The following is a 23,042-nucleotide window of genomic DNA, read 5'->3' as shown; positions in this document are numbered from 1 at the left end:
CTGCTCTGTGGAGATAGGGTAAAGGAGCAGAGGGCTGGGGGATTCCCTGACATTAGCACCCCTTCCCCACCCCCGCACAGCAAGCAGGAGGCTCCAGGGAGCAGCTCCAAAGCAGAGGGCAGGAGCAGCACACAGCCGTGGGGGGAGGGACAACTGAACTACCCAGCAATTGATAGCCTGCTGGGCGGCTGCCACACAGGGAACTTAGGGGAGCTGATAGGGGGGCTGCCGGTCCATCCTGGTTCCAAGCCCCCACCAGCTTGCTCCAACAGGTTGCTCTTTCTGCAAGCAGTGGGCAAAGCAGGCAGCTGCCAAACAATGTTATAAGGGAGCACTGCACAACTTTAAACGAGCATGTTCTCTCATTGATCAGCAACATAACAATGAAACAACGTTGACGGGGATGACTTTACGTGAGGAGTTACTGTACAATATGCATTCATTTAAAAGTTTTATGACTCAACATACATTTTATACTATTTCTTTCTCTATATAATAAAAAAAGCAGCCATCATTCTCTGGATGCAAGTATAAAGCTACGAAACAAGACCACTACCACCTCCAAAGTCAACCTAAATGACTCCCTTCCAAAAACCAAAACTTGACTCTGTCAATATCCCTTCCTCAAGCAGAAGCCCATATTAAATCAATAGGCCTTGCAACAAACTCTGAAAGTTATATATATGTCAGACTCCATCAATATAAAAGGGAAACAGAATCTCACGTCTTCCCCAGCTTAAAAAAAAGGACTGTCCCATTGCACATTGAAATAAATAGATTAATGTGCAATTATTTACTCACTTGCTCCTCCCTTATTTAAAAAAGGAGAGAAATTCCATAAAGTTACTTTACTGCACTGTTAGAAGTGAGAATTTACAGAACAAGTCAGAAAAGTTGTGAGTCAACTGTAACTGCACCATTTTGTGTGTGTGTGTGTGTGTGTGTGTGTGTGTGTGTATATCTATCTATCTATATCTATCTATCTCAAGGTATAAATGTAAACAGCATAATGAATCTTAGAACATTATAATTGTTCAACCTCAAAACTCTTTCAACATGAATGAATTAAACTGCAACATCCCTGCCAGGGTATTCTCAGCCCCATTTTACATGAGGAAATTGAGCCATAAATAATTGAATTGACTTACCCAAAGCCACAAAGGAAATCGGTGTAAAAATTCAGGATTACAACTCAAGAATATTCAGGATTAAAACTCTGGTCCCATACTCAGACCAGGCCCTTCCTCTATTACCCACTGAACTCCGTTTTTTTCATCTAGTATCAAGTACATCACTATAAGTAGATTTCAAGTCAACCTTTACCCCAGTGAAGTATTTTCACTGTATCAAGAAATTTTCTACTTAAAATGTATACCCCATCCAAGTATGATGCCTAACTGTAGTAAATAATGATTAAAATGTTAGTGATAGTAACAATTAAAGCTAATACATTTTGTGGAATAGTAAGGTACAACTTAAGAAAAATCTACCATTACCTTCCCGATCCTCTGTGCTCTGTTCTAGAAAACTGACATCAAAGCAGTAAAGAAGAGCCATGAGGAGGGACAAATTCACACAGTCCAATAAGCCATCAGCTTCAACTGTCACTTTCTCCAGATAACTAATAAGGATTAAAGTATCATCCCTGCTCAGTGGAGACTGGCAGGTCCAGACAAACAGGCTTTCAGCCAATGACTGTCGGCACTCTTTGATAAGGTCAGAAACCTAGTTAAAACAAACAAAAAAAAAATTTAGTTATTTTCATACAATTATTTTCAAATTGTTCAAGCGTGTCTTGCTCAGTCAGTCAATATAACTAGGATCAGTTACACAAGTTCATCTGGAATCCCAAAACATGATTGAATCAATTAGGATTTATTCTTGGCTTGATATATACATTCCATTGCCATTAACGTGAATGGGATTTACACATGCATATGGCTAGGATCTTACCGAATTCACGGTCCATTTTGGTCAATTTCAAGATCAGGAGGGCTTAAAATTAGTTAACTTCATGTTTTTGGATCTTTACATCTGAAACTTCGGTGTTGTAACCATGAGGGTCCCGATCCAAAATGTGGACAGGATGGGAGGGTCGCAAGGCTATTGTGGGGGGTCATGGGATTGCCACCCTTACTTCTGCCCTGCTACTGACAGAGGCACTAAAGCTATCACCACCAGCAGCAGCGCAGAAGTGAGAGTAGAAGGATATGGGGGTGGGTTTGTTTGTTTTTTTTTGCCATATGTCCGGTTTTCCCAGCAGTCTCCCGCTTATGTAGGGAGTTAACAGCTGGCGCCACCGCCTCCCCACGAAGGGAGGTGACAGCTGGCACTGGGGAGCTTCCTGCAGCTGGGGTTGATCCCAGACGTGGGTCTGACCCACCCCAGAAGTGGCCCTTGCAGGGGAAGAGGAAGTCTGGTCCCTTCAAATCCCTGGCCAGGACTCGCAGCTGGAACCCTGTGTAGGGTAGGAGCCCCTGGCTGGGCACCAGATTTCACAAGGAAGATCAGATTCCACAGTCCATGACACATTTTTCACAATCATGAATTGGTCCATGAATAGGGCCCTACATATAGACAACCCTGAGAGTCTGAAGCGGTGTACTTTTTCTGAGTCTCCATTAATGTACGGAACAAGATGTGTAAACCCATTTTTTCTTTTTAACACACACAGGCATTTTCTTAGCATGTTCCAAACCTATATTAGTATTCAAAGCCTTGGTAAGATCTCAAACTAAAAGGACTCCTCTCACAAAGCCAATGCTTTAATTTATAGAATCACAGAATCATAAAATACCAGGGTTGGAAGGGACCTCAGGAGGTCATCTAGTCCAACCCCCTGCTCAAAGCAGGACCAATCCCCAACTAAGTCATCCCAGCCAGGGCTTTGTCAAGCCTGACCTTAAAAACTTCTAAGGAAGGAGATTCCACCACCTCCCTAGGTAACGCATTCCAGCATTTCACCACCCTCCTACTGAAAAAGTTTTTCCTAATATCCAACCTAAACCTCCCCCACTGCAACTTGAGACCATTACTTCTCATTCGGTCATCTGCTACCACTGAGAAGAGTCTAGATCCATCCTCTTTGGATCCCCTTTCAGGTAGTTGAAAGCAGCTATCAAATCCTCCCTCATTCTTCTCTTCCGTAGACTAAACAATCCCAGTTCCCTCAGCCTCTCCTCATAACTCATGTGCTCCAGTCCCCTAATCATTTTTGTTGCCCTCCGCTGGATGTTTTCCAATTTTTCCACATCCTTCTTGTAGTGTGGGGCCCAAAACTGGACACAGTACTCCAGATGAGGCCTCACCAATGTCAAATAGAGGGGAATGATCACGTCCCTCAATCTGCTGGCAATACCCCTACTTATACACCCCAAAATACCATTGGCCTTCTTGGCAACAATGGCACACTGTTGACTCATATCCAGCTTCTTGTCCACTGTAACCCCTAGGTCCTTTTCTGCAGAACTGCTGCCTAGCCATTTGGTCCCTAGTCTATAGCGGTGCATGGGATTCTTCCGTCCTAAGTGCAGGACTCTGCACTTGTTCTTGTTATCCTAACACTAAAAACTCATAAACAAGTTTATTCACAGATTAAGATATGTAAAATGGTTGCTATTTATCATAAATCAATTTTTAACATATTATAAATGGAGCAAACAGCATGGTCTATATAAAGGTTGCCCAAGCATTTCCATGCTAAAGGCATGATTTTCAATTTATTATTTTCCAAAAATGTATTTGTTAGACTGAAATTTGATATACTTGCTCTCCAACAGGGATCAGTTTGTTTGTATTTCCTGAAAGTTTCACCAAAAGTAAAAACAAAGTTATAAAATCCTACTGAGGAAAATAGAAAAGAGTGTAAACTCTGGCAAATCAAGTGTAAAAATATAATTAGGCAGGCCAAAAAGGAATTTGAAGAGCAACTAGCCTTCCACAAAAAAAAAAAAATCACCCGGCCACTGGACAATCAAGACGCTAAAGAAGCACTCAAGGCTGTTGTGGAGAAGATAAATGAATTCTTTCCATTGCAGAGAATTTAAGGGAATTTTCCACACCTGAGCCATTCTTTTTAGCCGACAAATCTGAGGAACAGTCTCAGATTGAGGTGTCAACAGAGGTGGTTTTGGAACAAAGTGATAAATTAAACAGTAGTAAGTCACCAGGACCAGGTGGTATTCACCCAGAGTTCTGAAGGAACTCAAATACAAAATTACTAATAACTGGTGTGTAACGTATCACGTACATCAGCTCTGTACCAAATGACTGGAAGACAGCTAATGTCACGCTGATTTTTTTTTTTTTTTTAAAGGCTCCAGAGGCAATTCTAGCAATTGCAGGCCGGTAAGCCTAACTTCACCACCAGGCAAATTAGTTGAAACTATAGTAAAGAACAGAATCATCAGACAAACAGATGAACACAATATATTAGGGAAGAGTCAAACATGGCTTTTGTGAAGGGAAATCATGCCTCATCAATCTATTAGAATTCTTTGAAGGTGTCAACAAGCATGGGAACAAGGGTAATCCAGTGGATAGAGTGAACTTGGACTTTTCAAAAAGCCTTTGACAAAAGTCCCCACCAAAGGCTTAAGCAGAGTAAAGCAGTCATGGGATGAGAAGGAAGGTCCTTTCATGCATTAGTAACTGGTTAAAAGATAGGAAACAAAGGGTAGGAATAAATGGTCCATTTTTACAAAGAAGAGAGTTAAACAGAGGATCCCCCAAGAATCTTTACTGGAACCAGTGCTGTTCAACTTATTCATAAGTGATCCGAAAAAGGGGGTACACAGTGAGGTGGCAAAAATACACAGATAATACAAAGTTACTCCAGATGGTTAAGTCCAAAGCTGACTGTGAAGAGTTACAAAAGGATCTCCCTAAAGTGAGTGACTGGTCAACAAAATGGCAGATGAAATTCAATGCTGATAAATACAAAGTAATGCACATTGGAAAAAATAATCCCAACTAATACGTACAAAACGATGGAGTCTAAATTAGGTGTTACCACTCGAGAGAGAGAGAGATCTTGGAGTCATCACGGATAATTCTCTGAAAAATCTGTTCAATGCACAGCTAACAGTCAAAAAGAGCTAACAGAATGTTAGGAATCATTAGGAACGGGATAGATAAAAAGACATAAAAATATCATGACACTATACAAATACATGGTACACCACAACTTGACCAGAGCTGCGAGCAGTCTTCACCAGCTTAAAAGAGATATATTATAACTGGAAAAGGTACAGAGAAGGGCTACAAATATGATTAGGTGTATGGAACAGCTTCCATATGAATAGAGATTAAAAAGACTGGGTCTGTTCATCTTAGAAGAGAGGTAACTAAGAGGGGATATGATAGAGGTCTATAAAATCATGACTGATGTGGAGAAAGTGAAAGTGTTATTTACTCCTTCACATAACACAAGAACCAGCGGGTCATCCAATAAAATTAATAGGCAGCAGGTTTAAAACAAACATACGGAAGTGTTTCACAAAATGCAATCCACCTGTGGAACTTCTTGCCAGGGGATGTTGTGAAGGGCAAAAGTATAACCAGGTTAAAACAATTATATAAGTTCATAGAAGATAGGTCCAGCAATAGCTAAGATGGTCCAGAACACAACCCCACCCTCTGGGTATCCCTAAATCTCCGACTACCAGAAGCTGGGACTAGACAACAAAGGATGGCTCACTCTATAATTTCCCTGTTCTGTTTGTTTGCTCTGAAGCATCTGGCATTGGCCACTGTGGGAAGACAGGATACTGGGCTAGATGGACCATTGGCCTGACCCTGTATGGCCATTCTTTATGTTCTTATGCATTTTATCTGTAACAGACTCCCCCAAAGTCCATCGTGTATTTGAATAGCTTTTGTATATCAGCCAAAGGGGACAGAGAGTTCAAATCTGGAATATTCCCCCTACTTCACTGATTTGGTGCCTTTGGGTCACTCAGTAAAAATCAGATTTCATTTGGCTGTATTTTAAGAGTTCCTAAACTGTTTCTGACACATGCTCACCGGTAAAATACGAAAACTAACCATCTGCCAATGTCCCATTTTTATTGTGCATGTATTTTTATTAACAGTGAAAAATTGATTAGATAATCTTTCAATATACCAATGGATTTGTGCATGTATGCATACTATAGTTGAGTATAATATCAGTTTTAATTAATATGTAGAATATTCTGGAGTATCATCTGTAAAATTGCATATGGAAGGAAGCAAAGGTCTGAAATACATTTTCTAATCTGCTTTAATGTTGGTTTAACATTCATACAAAACATTTAATGTAAATATCATTGTTCTTTACATGATTCCTGGAGTAACATCGAAGTAGATGAGAGACTAGCTCCTTGCTTTAGGCCCCCAAACTGCCAAGACCATGTATTATTATACTTTCCAGAAGGACTGTCACTATGAGCAGTAAGCACAGAAAAAAAAATTGTAATGTTAAAGTTTGGGTCTGATCCACTTCCCATTGCAGACAGTGGCTACACGCACAAGAACTCTGAAGGGTGCAGAAATGAGCACTCTATTTTCAAGTACTTTTCAGTATTTACTATTAGAGGTATATCTTGCCAAATTAAATTTAACACAGCTGGATATACAAAATATGCTTAAATGACTGGACCCTATTTTGTCCTGTTTTATTTATTTTTGAAATACAGTTCTCCATTTTTAATCCCCCTCTTTTTTTTTATTTGTAGTGCTTAAAGTAAAAAAAAATTACTTTGTGTTCTAGATTTTATGCTATATCTTTATATTTAATTTGCTCTTCTGTTGTCCTTGCTTCTACTACTTTGCTGAAGGTAGAGAGGAGCTGCTCTGGTAAAGAGTAGGGGAATTCGTGCAGGACAAGCAGGCAGAAACCCACCCCCTGAACTGGGGAAGCCAAGTTATTCACAATAACTCATCCAGTGACAAAGGATGAAGAAGCAGAGCAGAGGAAAATAAAAATCATCATCGGTAATTTTGGAGACAGGGGAGAAAGATGCCACTACAACCCACCAGCAGATCTGAGGGAAGGAAAGAAGCTAGAATCACAAGCAAGGGAAGGAGATGACAAGAGTATCAGCAGTGGATCAGCAGGCTGAGAGAGAGCTTTTGATTTACCTCAGCAGTCCCTGTCTGCAACTACTATCAGAAGCCAGAATGTTGGCTTTTTTAATCCTTGGTTTTTTACTCCTGAAAGCTGCAGCATATAGCCTTCATTAGTTCTTTTCTCACCATCCAAACACAACTACGGCCACAAGTTCCTGCTTCCTCAAACTGAATCCTCTCTTTTATTTGATATAGTGTCCCACCCTGAAAGCTGGAACCGTCTGGTTGATCAGTCTCTGCTCACCAGCTGATCTCCAGAATGTCTTGGACCCTGCCCTCAATCAGTAAGTGGAAGAAGTAGCAAATGAGGAGAAAATGATCTAAAACCAGAGTATAACTTAAAAAGAAATAAACTGCCAATGAGATTTTATTTCAGAGAAGACCCACAAATTTAAAACAAAATATTCTGCAGGGGATTATAACTACATTTTAATCTTTGCAGTAATTTGCCAAAGTGATCCTCTTACCTCTTTGCGATGTTTCTCACTGCCCAGACCTCGCTCCCTTTGTAGTTTCTCAAACTCACTGTTCACATTGATATGAGATACCAGAGTTAGGATCTTCTGAGTCAAACCCTGCTCCATCAGCTCATCTGTAAAGCGTGTTGTCATGGACACCAACTCTGTGCTAAAATGAAGAGACACAACGTATTAACAACTGAAACAACAAATAATGCTATTCCTGACCACAGTAGAAGAAATGTGATGAACAAGGCTATGCTTTAGTCAACGGAAGTCACAACAGTCATGGATTCCGTGACTTCACCGGACCTCCATGACTTCTACGCTTCAGGAGGTGGGACTGTGCGCCCCTGCCCTGCAACTGGGGCTAGTAGGAACCAGGACCCTGCAGCCCCAGCCCCGGGGCTTCTGCCAGGGATGTGTGCCCTAGCCCCGCGTCGTCCCGAGCTTGGCAGCGGCTGCAGCCAGGGCCGTGTGCTCCTGCCCGGCAGTGTCCCAGCTTGGCAGGGGCTGCAGCCCTGCAGTTTCCTGAGCAGTGCGCCCTTGCCCGGCAGCATCCCGGGCTTGGCGGGGCTGCAGCCAGGGCTGCGCGCCCACTTTGCATCTTCCCAGGGCCATGCACCTTTGTAATTCCTCCATTACCTTCACTGTAAGTAACAATGCCCACATTCAGATTCTACAGACTTCTCTTCCTCAGCAATCCTTGCAACTGGGCAAATTTCCATAGCCCCACCACTCCAGTGAGTTATCCATAAATTGATCATCCCTATTACACTAGGGTATTTGTGATTACACTATATCCCAACTCAATACAAACTATGTTAGTATACATAGAGTCGACCAGCCAAGGTATGCTTCTACTGTATACTGTATTTGTTTTGTATTTCACCAAGAGTACCTCACATGCACATATTAATTTCTACAATAAAATTTGCATTTAAATAAAAATAAGTTAAAATTTCTCTGCTTCCCAGACTGTAAGAGCTAGGACTCTTGCAAAGGCAGAGAACTCAGTCTGCGTAGTGGACACAAGCACTTCACAACATGCTTGAGTGACTACCACTTGTCAGTGCTTGGAGCAGCATTAACTGGCTCTTAAGGGAGCAGCACTTGCCACAACACAGAGCCAGAAGGTGAAGGGGTATACAGGAGCAGAAGAAAAGGGGAATCCCAGGTAACCAATAAAATGTATTTAAAATATGGAAGGTTTCAGAGTAGCAGCCGTGTTAGTCTGTATTTGTGAATGCATCCGATGAAGTGAGCTGTAGCTCACGAAAGCTTTGCTCAGATAAATTGGTTAGTCTCTAAGGTGCCACTAGTACTCCTTTTCTTTTTAAAATATGGAAGAATACTGTGCTGAAAAGACATGAAAGCAACACCATCAAGGTATAGTGAACAAATCTGAAAATTCTTACACCCCCAAAAACTAACCAGCCTAGAAGCTATCAGTGGCCAACACACAGAACTTTTTAGCGTGCCTCACATCCAAGTCCCAAAAGTAACTAAAAGACAGACCTGAGTTCCAGTGTCCATGTCTTGCCCCGCCGTGACTGGATGAGGGCTCGCAGTGAATTGGCAATGCATCTCTTTCCATCCCAGTACAAAAGAACTGCCACTAAACCCCTTGTAAGGCCAGGAAAATGAGGTTGCTGGTGCTCCCCTACAGAATTAAAAATATAGAACCACCAAAAAAAAAGAAACCAACCCTCAACATACGTAATCAATCACATCTTTGTATTTGATCATCTTATTTTTTTTTAAATAGAAGTACAACAAGCCTATAACAAAACTCTGAGTCCAAATTATATTTGAAAACAAATATTTATCTTACCCTCATAAACTGCTATTGTCCTTTGCTTGTGCAGTGTAATTGTACTTAAAAGTCAGTTTTTCAGTGCTCATTCAGACAGAAAACCTTAATTTCCAATTTTGTTTAATTTGCTTCAGGACTTCATGATAACCTCTCACAGGTGATCAACATTTTACCAGCAAGGTCATATCCACATTTAATAAAAATAGGCATATTCAAAAAACTCATATCAGATGTGACAAAGTAGCGGATAATGATTCCTAATGGAATAGATTTTTTAAAAAACAGACTTTAAAGTCAGAAGAGATTATGATGATCATCTAGTCTGCCTTCCTGCACACTGGAGGCCGCAGAACTTCACCCACCCCCCTCACCCACATCCTCAAATCATGATTTAAAGACTTCAAGTTAAAGAGAATTCACAAACATCATCACTTTTCTGCCTGTCAGATAATGTGGATTACTTGCAATCATATTACTCATATCCTGAGCATCAGCTTCTATGTCATGGCACACAGTACAGCTATAAGCTTATAGTACAATTAACACACACGTCACAAAATGATTCACTACTACATTGTTTTATGGAGAAATTAATAATCAGCTATAAGTAATCAATTATTTCTTGAATCCAGTGATAAATTACTTGTCCAAAGTAACTAACAATCTTGATTGAGAGCTCACTATAGATTATTTCCCCTTTTACAATGACTGATTAAAATAATTTAATGGATTCAAAATATTATTTTTCTACCGCATTACAGTACTAGGAATCATTTTAGATCTTTATGAACATCTTACAGAGTTGGACACTAAAGCCCTAATCCAACAGAGCATTTAAACATGTGCTTAGCTCTAAATAAACGAGTAGTTCCAATAAGAAGCCTGTAAGAATTGAATTGCCCCAACTCTCAGGATGTATTTAGTGTTCAATGAAACTATTGTCCCCTCAGTTCAGTGCCTCCTTACCAGCTAGAAGGAGCTCAACAGCTGCCAGCTCTCCAATATCAAAGAGGTCACTCAGGATAAAGGCTTCTCTAATGAGCTGCTCTGGCAAAAGTCTGGTACCCTGCTGACCCTGGATGGCAACCCCTTCAGTACTTGCCTTCTGAATCTTCTCATGCTGTTGCACATTCTTTGGCTATAAAAGAAATAAGTAACAGAAGTTCCCAAAATGGCAAGATGCGGAACAATTATTCATTTCTGTCAAAGCTGATCAGAGAGCAAGCAAAGCTTGTCACATTAATTCTTCTTTACAACTACCACTCTGACATGTTAGGCTTTCATCACAAGCATTGCCTATATTTTTTACATTCAGGTAGTAAAGGTGTCCTCAAAGTTATTTCACAGTGTAATGCAGAGCAAGGCTTCTTGTGAGGCTACACCAAAAATGATCTTACATCATCAGTGCTGGAGCTTACTTTACTTAGAATTATTTAAGCTCTCAAAGTAGCTTTTGATATATTCCCAACAGGAATTTTCCCATCAGAAACTGATCTAACCTTGAGGAAAGACAGCATGAATGTTGATGAGAAACTGTTAAAGAATAAATAGTTTTACAAATAATATATTATTCCTTTTTTGGATGTCGGTCAACTGCTAAAATGTAGAGAAACAAGATCTTATACGTGACTAAAGCCTTCAACCTATCAACTTTACAAATAAAAATGAAAAGTTCAACTATAAATGTTGCAGGAAAGATATTTTTTCCTTACTGTAATGTTATTTTTAAACAGATATCTACTCCTCCATCAGTCAAGTGCTAAATGGGTTTTTCCACCTCATCCCACAACCTTCAGAAGGAGCATCCCGTATGCTTTTTATTTTCAGATTGTTACCTGTTTTGCCTGCTGGCATGCTTAAGTAACTGCATCATAAGCATGGAAAAAACACAAGAAGAAATAATTATGTGCTCCATCTCAGAAGCCTGGATCAAATAGAAAAACCCATCAGCACTCGACTGACTGAGCAGAGGGTATTGTGATGGATAAATAAAGTATCCCTCTCCAAACAGTCTGTTTGAAAACCAATGAAACAAAATTATGATCAACATTAAATTATTTAAGTGTTCAATTGCAAAAGAAGCTGATAAATAATAAGACTCTTTCAAGTAATTTTTATTCTTATAGCACCTAAAGGTTCCAACCAGTATTGCGACCCCATTTTGCAAGGCACTGGATAAATATAAAACACAGGATAATCACTCTTTGAGGTTGGGGCTAATCTTAAAAAAGGAAAGAAAAAAAGTCAAGACAAACAAAGCACACTAGTCTCTCCCCAACCCATTACAAAACAGAAAAAGTTAGTTAATTACCGGATTTCTGTACAGTGAGATAAAGTCAGGTTTGTGTTTCTTTAAAACCTGGTCCAGGAGATGGATGGCTTCAGGTTGCCTTTTCCAGATACCATTTACCACTGTTTGCCAGATGTCCTTGTATGGACCCCACAAACTGGCAGCTAAAAAGAAAAAAGGTTTGAAAAAAAAAATCGTATTGTAAGTGGGAAGAGTAGAGGAAAGATTATTTCTCCACACAGTACATTCTAGAAACAGACTATTATTTACATTTACTGCATAGTCTCAACGTGAAAACACAGGAAGTTATGCAAACAAATCTTTTACATCCAAAATGAGAATATGCCACTGAATAAAGACAATGCTTTTCTTATATTGGGAGGTGGAAATCTCCTTGGATTGGGCAGGGAGGGGACAGGGAGTGGAGAAGAGATGAAGATGACAATTGATAAATTCTGGAACCATATTTTCTTTAGACAGACATATTTGTTACAGATATAGGCCTGATCCTGCATCCTATCAACTTCAGCAGGACGACTGGGATAAGTAAGGGTTGAAGAGTGCACCAGAATCAAGTGAGGCAAAGCGAGCTTCCTGTTTTCAGCTGTTGATACAACAGACCAAAATGGAACAAAATCAACAATATCAGAAACTATACATAAACAACAGTGCTCTGTCATACTTGATTTATTATTACATCTCTCTATGTAAAACATTTTGTTAAGCTATTAAGTTATATATAACCTTTCAAATGTTGTCAACCTTTTCTGATTTTAACAGAAATACAGTTTACAAGGTGATTTTTATTCACCAGATTGTACTATATTAATAAGTTTTTTTCCCTGATGTTTGTTGCTGCCATACCACATAATGACAGGAGATTGAGAAATACAGTAAACAAAAAAAAAAAAAAAAACCTAAGAAAGCATTGTATTGATCAACATCTGACAGAGGTGTAAATTCTGGCTATTAATATTTTATACATAAATCCTTAGGACTAGATAATACATGTTCATCCTCTACAGCAATAAAAAGGTCAGTTATACAAATATGAATTTGTTTTACAATACAAAAAGATTAATGAAGCAGCATTAACTTAGTACACTGAGATGCTTTTCATAAGGGCTATTTTTGGAAGCTACCCTGTGTTACCAATGGTTATTTAGGCCAAGTCTCAGACCCTATTCTATAATCCAACTCTCCTCCTTCACTTGTTGCCACTGGCACAAGTTTTGCTTGGAAATGCTATATCTGAATTTAGCATTGAGGATGAGCGATCTCTCCACATTAGAAAGGATATCATTCTGGATCAAAGTTTCTTTGCACAGGGAGAAATTTAGGAAACTTACACTAAAAGTTTACATACTTTCTTTCACCAGCACATACACAAAAAACAGCATCCCCTACATTATCTATCAACAGCAAACTTAATATTCAAACACTGATACCATAATGCAAAATCATTCTTCAGTCTAGATAGTAAAACTGGAAACAGTCTGAAGGCATGATATTTGGTAAATAATTCCTGCCTACAGAGTATAATCTAGTATTCTGATGGTTAAAAAAAAAAAACTCTCCAAATAACCAGCTACCAATCTTACAGAAATGTCAAAGTTTCATTTGCTAGATATATCTGATATTCCTGAAACAATTTACATATTCTTCCCAAAACAAATCACCACCAAGAGTACCTACTGTATTATTATTTGTATTGCAGTATACCTAGAGGCCACCAAATCAAGGATCAGGGCCCCACTATGCTAGGTACTGCACAACACATATAACATAAAGATGGTCTCTGCCCCAAAGAGCTTTCAATCGAATGCCTTGTCTACACACACAACTTGAAATACTTTAACTAAAACTGGGTTAGGCTTTGCTTTCACTGCAAAAAGGTGTAACGACCTCAGCGTAAACTATCTCAGTGTAAACTCATAGTGGAGACAAGGCACATATAGTCTGTATCAGCAGAAAGAATGAGGAATACTTATAGCACCTTAGAGACGAACAAATGTATTTGAGCATAACCTTTTGTGGGTCTCTAAGGTGCCACAAGTGCTCCTCGTTCTTTCTGCTGATACAGACTAACATGGCTACCACTCTGAAACATTTAAACTCAGTGTTACTAGTAGAGGTCAACTTTATATTGGCAACCTGGGGTTTACCTCGACTAACTACTCGAGGAATGAACTACCCATGCCTTGTCTCCACCATGAGTTTACACTGAGATAGCAATACTTTTTTGCAGTGAAGACATAGCTTTAGTTAAACCAATGCAACCTCTATAAACATGTTCGTCAGTTTACACAAGGCCTATATCAATTTAGTTTAAGTCCAACTAGCAATTCACCTTAGCTAACCAGTGAAAGTAGTAGCAGAATGAAACTGACAATTCTGATCTGTTTCATTATTTCTAAACAGTCTTGGAAACAGCAGAAAATGGAGCCCAACCATGTCTATTTTGCTCTGTGACAGCTGGAGGAAAACACCAAATTCTGTGAATATGGGAAAGAAATAGGGGAAGACAAAAAAGGGAAGCTCAAAAAAGAGGTTTCAGAGTAACAGCCATGTTAGTCTGTATTCGCAAAAAAAAAGGAGTACTTGTGGCACCTTAGAGACTAACCAATTTATTTGAGCATGAGCTTTCGTGAGCTACAGCTCACTTCATCGGATGCATACCGTGGAAACTGCAGAAGACATTATATACACACAGAGACCATGAAACAATACCTCCTCCCACCCCACTGTCCTGCTGGTAATAGCTTATCTAAAGTGATCATCAAGTTGGGCCATTTCCAGCACTTCTGCAGTTTCCACGGTATGCATCCGATGAAGTGAGCTGTAGCTCACGAAAGCTCATGCTCAAATAAATTGGTTAGTCTCTAAGGTGCCACAAGTACTCCTTTTCTTTTTTCAAAAAAGAGGGAAGCCAAAACAGGGAAAGGGAACAAAAAACCTTTAGAGAGTAAAGCGCTTTCCACTTTACAGCATCTAGAAGACAAAAAAGACAGGAGCACATTTCCACCATTTCTTAGCTAAGCACGGATTCTCTGAGCAGGATCCAACAGTACCCTGGTGGGAATTACAGCATGTGCTCCCCACAAGATGGATTGAGAATGGTGTTGTATGCACATGTTCATCTGGACCCAGCTGCAGCTCCATCATCCTTTCCCATAATCTCAAGGATGTTTTAGTAGTTTATTTCCAACCAAAGCAAAGATTCTTCTTCATGAAAAATAAGCCACATGCAATGGCCTCAATCCTTAAAACATGTACACGCTTCACTTTAAGTGGGGGAGTATTGCCATTGGCTTCAAGTGTTAATAGGACGGGGCCAAATCTGGTTCAGCTATTTCCAGTTTAGGAGTAGGGCTGTTTCTAAAAGGTTAGGGTTTAGATGTTGGAAATATACCTGCTGGAGGGAAACTCTCTGCACCCATTAGGGAGTAATGAACACACCAGATAGCACAACGGAGCAGGGGGTTCTGCCTCCCAAAGCCTCATCTTCCTCATGTTACCTAGGTTGCCAACTCTCACAGTTTCACTATTTATGTTGCTATAGTGGCTAGGAGCCCTAGTCTTGGACCAGAACACAGTTATGCCAGGCGCTGTGCAAAAGAACAAAGAGTCCCTGCACCAAGCAGTGTACAGTCCAAGAGTGAGACAAGAAATGAGAGATGGATTCAGCAGACGGGGGACTACAAGGAAATGAGATAGCATTGGTCAGCACCATAAACTGTGGGCTCAGCTCACCAGCAGCCTAACTGTTGTCATAGGATTTGCTGACTCGGGACACATTTTGTGTTTTTCTTAGCGCTCCAGCTCTGGGACTCTTGTGATTACGCGAGACTCAAGAGTTTTTATTTCCATGCTGGAGGTGCGGCTCTAGCCTTGGCGGCTGCAGAGAACAACCGGGTGGCGGGGAGGGCCGAGAGCCCCTCGGGGCTCAGAAACCCAAAGGCAAAGAACAAGCCTCCATCTATTTATTTGACTTCCGCGGGGGGAGCCGCTGGTGCAGGCTCTTTACCAGCTGGGGACACGGCGCCCGGCAGCCGCTGCCGGACCCAGACTCCGAGAAACGGGCGGGGCAGGAACAGCCGGGGCCTCGCCCACGCCCGTCGGGCCGGAGCCGCGGGGCCCCGCGCGGGGACAGGGGCCACAGACGGCGCCTCCTCCAGTCCCCGCCCCCAGGAGCTCCTGGCCCCGACGGGGCGCCCCCGCCTGCCCATAGGGGCGGGGGAAGCACGAGCCGGTGCCGCGCCGCTCCCGATAACCGCCCTCGCCAGAGGTTCGTTTTACCTGAATTTACCGCCAACAGCGCCGCCATCTTGGAAATCCACTAACAGGCAGGCGCCCCCGGCGCAGAGAGGCCCAGAAAGAGCTGGGGCGCCCAATGCGCTGCCTGTCTACAAATATCACTCTCCTCGCCGCCTACAGGGAACGCTACTCCCCATAAAACCCTAGTGGGAGGGTCCCTAATATGTTTATAAACTATACGCCGCACCCCGGGTAGTGAGTCTCTTTTAAACAGACAGAGCTGCCTTTGGAAAGCCGGGGTCTACATGGGCAGAGCGCGATGCATGCTGGGAATTGTAGTTCATTTCTGGATTGTATGAAATTATGCAAACGACTGAACTAAAATTCCCACATAGCCCATCTGTCCCCACACTCTTCACCCAAGGTGAAACAGGATGGATGAATGTGTTCAGGACCTTTATTCTCCTCAATAAAAAAACCACATTACTAGTGAGCCCATTATCATATGTGCAAAACGTTAAAAAATATATATTTGCACAAGGACCACACCAGGGACAAAATTTACTCACCCACCTTTGAATCCGAAAAAAGTGTTATCTTACTGTCCTGTTTAATAAATAAATAAACTATTTGATTAAAAAAACTAGAATTTCCAAAGGTTATATTAATATAACCTGTTTAAGTAGTCACAATGACCAACCTTTCCTCCTCTATGTGATCCTTTATAATTTTCTCAGAAAAGGTTGGTTTTTTTTTTTACTAGAATGTATATTAACAAGCTGGACTGCAATGTTACAAACTAGATCAATGTCTGACAGGAAAACAGATCTCATGTCCCATCTTGATTATCACTACAAAAGTTTTTTTCTCCTACTGATAATAGCTCATCTTAACATAATTAGCCTCTCACAGTTTGTATGGTAACTTCCAACTTATATATATATATATATATATCTTACTGTATGTTCCATTCTATGCATCCAATGAAGTGGGCTATAGCCCACAAAAGCTTATGCTCTAATAAATTTGTTAGTCTCTAAGGTGCCACAACGTACTCCTGTTCTGCTTACAAAAATGACACAATTGTAATAAAAATAAGTATTAACAGTGTGCAACTCAGTTTATATTATGGTCTGTGAAGTGAGTTCTATAGCAATTATAGTCTTAATAGGAGAAGTCATTGGGAAGCATTGTGCATCTTTCCTTATTAATTATATATTTCATATTAATGGTTTCTTTGTATTAATGTGTTTTTCTACTTTTATTAAAACTTATTCAATGGGACTGCTCACAGTAATAAAATTAGGCACATGTATAAGTGTTCACAGGATCAGGGCCACACTGGAACCTTATGAGCCAATCAGACTCTATGCATACAGTTTTCAGAGTAGCAGCCTTGTTAGCCTGTATCCGCAAAAAGAAAAGGAGAGGACTTGTAGCACCTTAGAGACTAACCAATTTATTTGAGCATAGCTTTCGTGAGCTACAGCTCACTTCATGCATCCAATGAAGTGAGCTGTAGTTCATGAATCTTATGCTCAAATAAATTGGTTAGTCTCTATGTGCCACAAGTCTCCTTTTCTTTATGCATACAGTGGTTGTTGTAGCCGTGTCAGTCCCAGGAGATTACAGACAGAAGGTGGGTGAAGTAATTTCTATTTTTGGACCAACTTCTGTTTGGTGAGAGAGACAAGCTTTCAAGCTTACACAGGGCTCTTCTTCAGGTCTGAAGTTGGTCTGGAAAAAAATATTACCTCACCCACCTTGTCTCGCTAATCAGACACTATGTTTCATAACTCCCATCTTACATAATGAAAACAATATATATAAGTGTTATCCCTCTCAATTTTTTTCCTCCCTTCCTTTTTCAGGTCCTGATGAAGAAAGTGTCTTCCGTTATGTTACCTCTCCTTAGAGCCATCACTGTAGGAAAATATGCCTGAAATGTGTGCCCTAAGAAAAGTATGTGATTGCATTCATTTCTATAGACACTAGAAAATTTCCCAGTTTTTCAACTAAAAGCCATAAACCAATATACACATTTTAGGTTTTCAAAAATTGAATATCTTCAATTTCTGCAGTTGTTCATTAAAAAACTGGGAAATTTTGAAAGAAACAAATATTTTCAAAAAATGTTTTTTGGTGAAAAATGGCCTTTGTTCTAGAAAAAAATAATTTACCAAAAAATAAAACTAAATTTTAATTTAAAAAAAATCTTTAAGTTTTTGACTAATTCTAAAAGCAAATGTATTGGATTTGGAATCATATGTCTTGTAGTCTTTGATTATAGACTAGAGTTTCCTATCCTGGACACTAAGGGACCTAGCCATCCCAATGGAGTTCAACATGGGGCAAGGAACATTTCAATTGTGACAAGATCAGTAGTCTCAAAAGACAGTTGAGGAAAGGACTGTCAGAAATTAAGAGGAAAATGCACAGAAGAGACTTGGACACATATCTAGAGCGAAGGAAGGTGTACTAATATCTGACAAATCTCCCACATCTGAATATCGCCTACTGCCCACCTGCTTTGAAATAGTATCTCTTGCAAGGCTCTTCCAGCCATTATAGTGATTGCAACTTTTCTTCAGCATATTCCCATAGAGATAGGAGATGCCTTCAAGAGACACATTTATGTCAGCGGCCAATAGCCTAACATTTTCACACTTGAATTTTATTAAAATTAAGTTTGTCTTGCTGCAAAACCATGTTCGACAAACTATATCCACGGAAAGCAGACAGCAAATACTGACGAAGTAGAGGAGAGAAACACAACAGGATAGGAGAGGAAAGAAAAGAGACAATACAGAGAAAGCAGAGACTCTGGAGAGTCAGGATGAATTAGGGAGAGACAACTGAGGAAAAGAGACAAAAGCCAGAAGAAAGGGATTACAGTGGAGAGTAGTCAAAGCAGAAAGAGGAGAGATGGAAAGAAAGCAAGAATGAGAAAACCCATCCTGCCAGAAAGAATTCCTCTCACAGAGCTTGAAGAGTAAATATTTGAGAAAGGGATATCTTTTCTTTAGACCATTGCTCACATTGAACTAATTTGTTTATTTTAATAAAAGGAATTGTATTCCGTAAACTCTTCCTCATTCTGGTCCTGGCCATTTGTCAATTATAGATCTAGCCTTCTCAGAGGTCAGAAAATGACAGAGGTGACGGGAGACTCGAATTTTTTGATCTCAGGTAGGAAAAAATGGTGCAAGAGAGGGGGTGGAAATTGAAAGTAAAAAAGATAAAGCAGAAAACAAAAATAGGAAACTGATTTATTCTGGCAGAAGGGAAGGTTACCACATTTCTTTTGGCATTAAGATGTTTCCAGATTGTATGCATTAAAAAAGAATCCCATTGGAAGAGGAGATCCTGTGTAACATTGAAAACTTCCAGATAATTCATTGACATGCTCTGCCAATAGCTTAGATAGCAGCAACAACAACAAAATACAATGAAAAATGAGTAGGAGAGGAGATCCTTCAGGAAGAACATACAGTTTGGCCTGGTCTATTTACAGTTTTTATACCAGTTCAATTTTGTGTGTGGGTATGATTTTTTTTTTACCAAAATAGTTATATCAATACACTTGGGTGAATTCAGTTACACTGGTACAGTAGTACCTAATAGCAGTATAGCTTATTCCCTTTCATGTATGTGAATAAGTTATACTGGTATAAGCACCCTTGTAGTGTTCAAACTAGGGAATTTGTAACGCTTTATCTATACTGATATAGTCCACACTAGGGAGGTTGTACTGCTTTAACAACACTGACATAGTTAAAGTAGTACAACTTTTGGTGTAGACAAGCCCCTTAGACAATGATCCTTTGCTTATTCCTACTTTATTTGTTATCTTGTAATTTATGATCCCATTGTTCACACAGAATCACAAAAAGGTGGAATATGTCTTAGGGTATGTCTACACTACGGAATAAGGTCGAATTTTTAGAAGTCGGTTTTTTAGAAATCGGTTAAATATATTCGAGTGTGTGTGTCCCCACAGAAAATGCTCTAAGTGCATTAAGTGCATTAACTCGGCAGAGTGCTTCCACAGTACCAAGGCTAGAGTCGACTTCCGGAGCATTGCACTGTGGATAGCTATCCCACAGTTCCCGCAGTCTCCGCTGCCCATTGGAATTCTGGGTTGAGATCCCAATGCCTGATGGGGCTAAAACATTGTCGCGGGTGGTTCTGGGTACATATTGTCAGGCCCCCCTTCCCTCCCTCCCTCCATGAAAGCAACGGCAGACAATCGTTTTGCACCTTTTTTCCTGAGTTACCTGCGCAGACGCCATACCACGGCAAGCATGGAGCCCGCTCAGGTAACCGTCACCGTATGTCTCCTGGGTGCTGGCAGACGCGGTACGGCATTGCTACTCAGTAGCAGCAGCCCATTGCCTTCTGGCAGCAGACGGTGCAGTACGACTCGTAGCCGTCCTGGTCATGTCTGAGGTGCTCCTGGCCACGTTGGCTGGGAGCGCCTGGGCAGACATGGGCGCAGGGACTAAATTTGGAGTGACTTGACCAGGTCATTCTCTTTAGTCCTGTAGTCAGTCCTATTGAACCGTCTTATGGTGAGCAGGCAGGCGATACGGATTGCTAGCAGTCATACTGGACCATCTTCTGCCAGGCAGGCAAGAGATGAGGATGGCTAGCAGTCGTATTGTACCATCTTCTGCTGGGCAGGCAAGAGATGTGGATGGCATGCAGTCCTTCTGCACCGTCTGCTGCCAGCCAAAGATGTAAAAGATAGATGGAGTGGATCAAAACAAGAAATAGACCAGATTTGTTTTGTACTCATTTGCCTCCTCCCCTGTCTAGGGGACTCATTCCTCTAGGTCACACTGCGGTCACTCACAGAGAAGGTGCAGCGAGGTAAATCTAGCCATGTATCAATCGGAGGCCAGGCTAACCTCCTTGTTCTAATAAGAACAATAACTTAGGTGCACCATTTCTTATTGGAACCCTCCGTGAAGTCCTGCCTGAAATACTCCTTGATGTAAAGCCACCCCCTTTGTTGATTTTAGCTCCCTGAAGCCAACCCTGTAAGCCGTGTCGTCAGTCGCCCCTCCCTGCGTCAGAGCAACGGCAAACAATCGTGCATCTGAGTTGAGAGTGCTCTCCAGAGCAGTCACAATGGAGCACTCTGATGGGGCTAAAACATTGTCGCAGGTGGTTCTGGGTACATATTGTCAGGCCCCCGTTCCCTCCCTCCCTCCATGAAAGCAACGGCAGACAATCGTTTCGCGCCTTTTTTCCTGAGTTACCTGTGCAGACGCCATACCACGGCAAGCATGGAGCCCGCTCAGGTAACCGTTACCATATGTCTCCTGGGTGCTGGCAGACGTGGTACGGCATTGCTACACAGTAGCAGCAACCCATTGCCTTGTGGCAGCAGACGGTACAGTACGACTGGTAGCCATCCTGGTCATGTCCGAAGTGCTCCTGGCCACGTCAGCTGGGAGCACCTGGGCAGACATGAGCGCAGGGACTAAATTTGGAGTGACTTGACCAGGTCATTCTCTTTAGTCCTGTAGTCAGTCCTATTGAACTGTCTTATGGTGAGCAGGCAGGCGATACGGATTGCTAGCAGTCCGATTGCATCATCTTCTGCTGGGCAGGCAAGAGATGAGGATGGCTAGCAGTCCTACTGCACCATCTTCTGCTGAGCAGCCATGAGATGTTTATGGCATGCAGTCCTTCTGCACCGTCTGCTGCCAGCAAAGATGTAAAAGATAGACTGGTGGGACCATATAGTGTTGCAGGTCTGGGACGATTCCCAGTGGCTGCGAAACTTTCACATGCGTAAGGGCACTTTCATGGAACTTTGTGACTTGCTTTCCTCTGCCCTGAGGCGCATGAATACCAAGATGAGAGCAGCCCTCACAGTTGAGAAGCGAGTGGCGATAGCCCTGTGGAAGCTTGCAACGCCAGACAGCTACCAGTCACTTGGGAATCAATTTGGAGTGGGCAAATCTACTATGGGGGCTGCTGTGATGCAAGTAGTCCACGCAATCAAAGATCTGCTGATATCAAGGGTAGTGACCCTGGGAAATGTGCAGGTCATACTGGATGGCTTTGCTGCAATTGGAATCCCTAACTGTGGTGGGGCCATAGACGGAACCCATATCCCTATCTTGGCACCGGAGCACCAAGCCGCCGACTACATAAACTGCAAGGGGTACTTTTCAATAGTGCTGCAAGTTCTGGTGGATCACAAGGGACGTTTCACCAACATCAACGTGGGATGGCTGGGAAAGGTACATGATACTCTCATCTTCAGGAACTCTGGTCTGTTTCAAAAGCTGCAGGAAGGGACTTTATTCCCAGACCAGAAAATAACTGTTGGGGATGTTGAAATGCCTATAGTTATCCTTGGGGACCCAGCCTACCCCTTAATGCCATGGCTCATGAATCCGTACGCAGGCAGCCTGGACAGTAGTCAGGAGCTGTTCAACTACAGGCTGAGCAAGTGCAGAATGGTGGTAGAATGTGCATTTGGACGTTTAAAGGCGCGCTGGCGCAGTTTACTGACTCGCTTAGACCTCAGCGAAACCAATATTCCCACTGTTATTACTGCTTGCTGTGTGCGCCACAATATCTGTGAGAGTAAGGGGGAGACGTTTATGGCAGGGTGGGAGGTGAGGCAAATCGCCTGGCTGCTCGTTACGCGCAGCCAGACACCAGGGTGGTTAGAAGAGCACAGGAGGGCGCGGTACGCATCAGAGAAGCTTTGAAAACCAGTTTCATGACTGGCCAGGCTACGGTGTGAAAGTTCTCTTTGTTTCTCCTTGATGAAACCCCCGCCCCTTGGTTCACTCTACTTCCCTGTAAGCTAACCACCCTCCCCTCCTCCCTTCGATCACCGCTTGCAGAGGCAATAAAGTCATTGTTGCTTCACATTCATGCATTCTTTATTCATTCATCACACAAATAGGGGGATGACTACCAAGGTAGCCCAGGAGGGGTGGTGGAGGATGCAAGGAAAATGCCACACAGCACTTTAAAAGTTTACAACTTCAAAATTTATTGAATGCCAGCCTTCTTTTTTTGGGGCAATCCTCTGTGGCGGAGTGGCTGGTTGGCCGGTGGCCCCCCCCACCGCGTTCTTGGG

General features: G+C 41.7%; 1 protein-coding gene across 3 annotated transcripts in view; it reads right to left on the bottom strand.

Annotated features, from left to right (window-relative positions):
- Nucleotides 1-16,053, bottom strand: part of NUP205 (nucleoporin 205) — a 73,635-nt gene extending 57,582 nt beyond the window's left edge. For all 3 annotated transcript variants that reach the window (XM_077831727.1, XM_077831732.1, XM_077831737.1), the window contains exons 1-6: nucleotides 15,974-16,053; nucleotides 11,696-11,838; nucleotides 10,351-10,522; nucleotides 9,087-9,231; nucleotides 7,578-7,737; nucleotides 1,497-1,725 (exon numbers count right to left, since the gene is read on the bottom strand). In XM_077831727.1, the coding sequence (XP_077687853.1) occupies nucleotides 1,497-1,725; nucleotides 7,578-7,737; nucleotides 9,087-9,231; nucleotides 10,351-10,522; nucleotides 11,696-11,838; nucleotides 15,974-16,001 (877 nt within the window). In that variant the 5' untranslated portion in view covers nucleotides 16,002-16,053. The remainder of the gene's footprint in view (nucleotides 1-1,496; nucleotides 1,726-7,577; nucleotides 7,738-9,086; nucleotides 9,232-10,350; nucleotides 10,523-11,695; nucleotides 11,839-15,973) is intronic.
- Nucleotides 16,054-23,042: the final 6,989 nt, after the last annotated feature.

This window comes from Eretmochelys imbricata, chromosome 1, assembly GCF_965152235.1.
Source record: "Eretmochelys imbricata isolate rEreImb1 chromosome 1, rEreImb1.hap1, whole genome shotgun sequence".
Classification (NCBI taxonomy): Eukaryota; Metazoa; Chordata; order Testudines; family Cheloniidae; genus Eretmochelys; species Eretmochelys imbricata.
Note: the sequence above shows the minus strand (reverse complement) of the source record. Positions and strands in the feature narration are given on the sequence as shown.